This window comes from Scomber scombrus, chromosome 12 (assembly GCF_963691925.1).
Source record: "Scomber scombrus chromosome 12, fScoSco1.1, whole genome shotgun sequence".
Classification (NCBI taxonomy): domain Eukaryota; kingdom Metazoa; phylum Chordata; class Actinopteri; order Scombriformes; family Scombridae; genus Scomber; species Scomber scombrus.
The window spans coordinates 30,071,194-30,076,193 of NC_084981.1; the positions used below are offsets into that span (position 1 = coordinate 30,071,194).

At 39.1% G+C, this 5,000-nt stretch overlaps 1 protein-coding gene across 1 annotated transcript in view; it reads right to left on the reverse strand.

Moving 5' to 3' along the window:
* LOC133991866 (NACHT, LRR and PYD domains-containing protein 14-like) overlaps positions 1-5,000 on the reverse strand; it is a 721,507-nt gene that overhangs the window by 611,055 nt on the left and 105,452 nt on the right. Inside the window, exons 8-9 of the mRNA XM_062430456.1 lie at positions 4,879-5,000; positions 2,614-2,787 (exon numbers count right to left, since the gene is read on the reverse strand). The exon at positions 4,879-5,000 is cut by the window's right edge and continues 49 nt beyond it. Of these exons, the coding sequence (XP_062286440.1) occupies positions 2,614-2,787; positions 4,879-5,000 (296 nt within the window). The remainder of the gene's footprint in view (positions 1-2,613; positions 2,788-4,878) is intronic.

A 5,000-nucleotide genomic window follows, 5' to 3' on the forward strand; every position in this document is an offset into this window, starting at 1 on the left:
AAGAAAAGAAGGAAGGAAAGGAAAGAAGGAAGGAAGGAATGAAAAGAAGGAAGGAAAGAAGGAAGGGAGGAAGGAACGAAGGAACGAAGGAAGGAAAAGAAGGAAAGGAAAGGAAAGAAGGAAGGAAAGGAAAGAAGGAAGGAAGGAAGTACAGTACATGTACAGCTCTGTTGCATCACTTTCCTCTCTATGGTTTTTTTTTAACTGGGTGCGGTGATGTCACAGTGATGTCACAGCTGTCTATCAGCGTCCTCCTGGTGATGGGTGTGACCTCAGCGGCAGTAAACAGGAAGTTTATCAGTGTTATCTGTGTGTGTGTGTGTGTTACTGTCTGTGTGTATTATTGTGTGTGTGTGTGTGTGTGTCTGTGTGTGTGTGTGGGTGGGTGTGTGTGTGTGTGTGTTTGTGTGTGTGTGTGTGTGTGTGTGTTACTGGTCCTCAACAGTGACCAATAACTGGTGGACCCCACAACTGACAAAAACAAGATTGTGTGTGTTACTGTGTGTGTGTCTGTGTGTGTGTGTCTGTGTGTGTGTGTGTGTGTGTGTGTGTGTCTGTGTGTGTGTGTGTGTGTGTGTGTGTGTGTGTGTGTGTGTGAGAGAGAGAGATTTAGATAAATGCAGATCTTGAACATTCTATTTGTATCTGCACATACAAACATTTATTTTCAATGAACAACTAGAACACTGTTCAACCAGGGAGAGGAAGAAGAGAAAGGTAAACACTGATTGATGACTGACTACTGATGGTAATTTTACCGTTTTTAAACAGTTATTGTGGTAAACACACATGGAGGAACTGCTGTAGGGATCCTTTCCATGTTGTGAGCCAATGATAATGACATTTATGATCCTGTCACTGGAGAAAACAAGCGCTTTATTTAGACAGAGCATGTCCGCCTCGTTTTACTGCACTCAGAACCATCGAACTTTATGGCGCCTGTTGTGTTGTCTGAACTCTCTCTATATATGACTCTGCTCAAAATATAAACACTGGATCATTGTCACAGTTGTGAAGAAGTTCAGTCTGGAGTTGAATCACATCGTAGAGTGAGTGACACACTTTACACACAGTTACAAGGAAGAAACTATTACCTGACTTCCACAATATTATATTAAAATGATAAACCAACCATTTGAGTTTCATTTAGTTTTACGACCCCCACCCCCCCTTCCCTTGAATCATTTAAATCACTCTACACATCAACTTTCATGAAGGCATAAACAACTGAAATAATGAAAACAGTGAATATGAATAACTAAAAACACATCAAGTCATCTTAAAACCATCAAAGAGTAAAAATGATTATCATACTTTGGTAAATACATTCTGCCTAGTCAATCAGTTATATACATATAGGCATTACACTTATAACTTCTCATAGTAAACTCCATAATTATTAAAAATGAGGAAATAAAAAATAAAATATAAAAATATACAGAATAAAACTAATTATCAACTCTGAGCGTGAAATACTACAAACTAATTAAAGCACTAATGTTTTAAAATCTACAATCAATATTCAGCATATGGAGTAAATAAAAATCCAGATCCAGACTCCAGATGGATCATCAGGATCCAGCTGATCCTCTCTCAACACTCCTGGATGTTCACTCTCACTCTGACAGAGATCATCACCAGCTGAGGAGAGAAGAAGAAAGAACAGAGGAGATAAATGAGTGTTTAGTGAGACTCACTTCATCAGCTGTCAGTCAGTGATGCAGCACATCCAGTATAAAGAGCAGCAGGGACTTCAGTCCTGTTCAGACCAGAAGTGGAACAGCTGTGCAGCGTAGCTTGCTTCCTTTCAGCTCTCATGTTAACGTGTTGGAGTGAACACACTGAGCTCCAAGCTCACACACCTGTACACACTTTTACTATCAAGTGTGTTTCCTCTGCAGATTTCACTCAAGTACACAGAGGAAATAAAGTGCTGAGAGTCATGAACACATCATTACTGCAGAAACAGAGACATTCACTCATCAGTTTACTGATGGATTTACTGCTGATACATGTCAACTCTTATCAAAGTTTAAAGCTACAGAGTCTCTGTGGGATTTGAAGATGTTTCCTGCTGTTAAATCATCACATGACAATCAGTCAGAGCTCTCAGATAAACAGCTGCTGTGATTCCTGGACTTCAGCAGAGGTTCTGGTCTGTATAAAGACCAAATGGTTACTAAACGTAATGATGCTTGTGTGAAATCAGAGCCAGTGATTTGCAGGCTGCAGTCAGACTGATCTTAGAGCTCTGACAAAGATGAACTGTGATGAGGACCACTGTCTCTATACATCTTGTAAGGCTGTCAGCTGTAATCCAGCTTTATTTCCTGCAGACATCAACACAACAACAACAGTCGTCTTCACATCAACTCAAACACATGATCACAACAAGCTTCTGGCTCATCTGATTGGCTGACTGTTCTCTCTCTCTCTGTCTTTCTGTCCAATCCTGAAGCCTGTCACCATTCTCCTCTCACAGCTTCACTGAGGAAAGCAGCACTGAGAAGGTTGGAGGTTCACCAGGAAATACTGGATCTTTGCTTTGATACTGACTGTGTTTAATACTAAACTGCTGAAACCAGCACAGACTGACTCCAACTCTCTACTGACCTCAGAGTCTCCAGTCTGCAGTCTGGACTCTTCTGAAGATCAATCAGCTGCTTCATGTCTGAATCCTGCAGGTTGTTTCTTCTCAGATCCAGCTCTCTCAGATGGGAGGAGTTGGACTTCAGAGCTGAGGCCAGATAATCACAGCTGATCTTTGACAAACTGCAGCTAAACAATCTGAATAAAGAATAAATGAAGTCAGTTTAGAAAACAAAGTTCATGTTTGAAATTATTAAATGTTTCATAATCTGTTCAGAGCTGAAGAAGATTTAAATGTAGAAGTTTAGAACATGTGTGTGTGTGTGTGTGTGTGTGTGTGTGTGTGTGTGTGTGCATGTGTGTATTTATGTGTTGTGTGTGTGTGTGTGTGTGTCTGTGTGTGTGTATGTGTGTGTGTCTGTGTGTGTGTGTATGTTTATGTGTATGTATGTGTGTGTGTATTTGTGTGTGTGTGTGTGTGTGTGTGTGTGTGTGTTACTGTGTGTGTGTGTGTGTGTGTGTTTGTCTGTGTTTTTGTTGTGTGTGTGTGTGTGTGTGTTACTGTGTGTGTGTGTTTTTTGTGTGTGTGTTACTGTGTGTCTCTGTGTGTGTGTGTTACTGTGTGTCTGTGTGTGTGTGTGTGTGTGTGTTACTGTGTGTGTGTTTTTGTGTGTGTGTTACTGTGTGTCTGTGTGTGTGTGTGTTACTGTGTTACTGTGTGTCTGTGTGTACACACTTGTGTGTTCACTTTAACAACTAACAGTGGACATTTTCTACACTTTCTTTAACAATCAGTCATCTTTTATAACTACACACTAAACTTTGTTCAGTAAAAACATGAAAACATGGAAACAAATGAACTTCATGATGAAAGTTATGTATGAACATAAATTAGGTTCAGTTGTTAAACATTAAGATCAACAATAGTAACTTTTACAGTGCTGTGTATGGCATATATGATAGTTCATACTTAGAGAGTAGAACTGAAGTGACATTCATCACAAGATGATTAGTTAAAACTAGAGCTGTCAAAGTTAACACAATAATAACACATTAATGTTAATTCATTTTAACTGCACTATGTTTTTGACGCACTATTAACACACTCAGGTTGAGTTGACCCTTGTCCCCGCCTGTAGTTTGGAAATAAAGAAGCGATGCAGCAGTAAAGTTTATGATAACAAGCAGAAATGGAGAAAGAAAAGAGTCTTATGAAGGTAAATTCAGCTTCAAAGCCCTGCCAGATGTTCTATACACAACACCAAAGTTATTTACATTCATTGTGGATGTGAACTGAGTTTCCAGCGGAGTACGTTGAGTCTCAAATAGCAGCAGCTGGCCGAGCATACAGCTGATACAGAGAGACCTCCTCCTGCTCACCAAAGGCAGACCCTCGTCCTCCACAGTGTTAACCAACCTGCAGGCTGCAGACACCAATTTAGCTGAAAGTGTGTTTCTTGTAGAGTTGTTCATGTGTCTCTGTTGTTAATGATGTAGTGTGGTCTGCCTTTGGGGAGCAGCAGCAGAGTCTCTGTATCAGCTGGATTGTTTCAGTAATAATAAACATACATTTGCATAAAGCAGCACATGTTCTCTCATGTTAGTAAGAGTATTAAAAAATATCCCTTTAAAGCATATTTAGATCAAATAAAAAATGTGCGTTTAATTTGCGATTAATCATGATTAAATATTTTAATAGACTGACAGCCTGAGTTAAAACATTTCAAAATGCACCTGCATTGTTTTGCATTTTTTTAACCTTCAGTTAAATAAAGGATTATTATTCCAGTCAAATATTTAATCATTGAACTTTTCTTTAAAAAAAAGTTTAAATCTCGTCTCGTTCTTCAGAACCCATTATCATGTTGTCTTGTTCTCGTGAGCTGAATGTATCGTCACACCAGTTGAAGCTAATATGAGGCTTTGACAGTCTGGTAGACTCACACTTGATTTGTGTGACTCAAAGTTTCAGAATATTTAGAACTAAATTCCCTCTTTGAGTTTGGATCCCTCCACTGCAGCTCAGCAAGGAAACACTGAAGAAACACAAACATACTTACTTGATATGTGGAACTCAGACTGCTGAAGCCTCATATTAGTTTCAACTCTGGAAGTCATTTTTACTCACAACAAGACTGTGGATTTTAAATTCCTGAAAACATTTACATTCTACAGATTTGTGTTCAGCAAATCCTGAAAATTATTAAACCAAACATTTGAAACTTCACTGAAGAATTTTAATTTAATAAATAGAAAAAAATCTACCAAAGCTACAGTCAGTGAACTCACTCCAGAGTCTTCAGTCTACAGTTTGGACTCTCCAGTCCAGCAGACAGACGCTTCACTGATGAATCAGACAGATTGTTGAGACTCAGGTCCAGATGTGTCAGATGAGGGTTGGACTTCAGAGC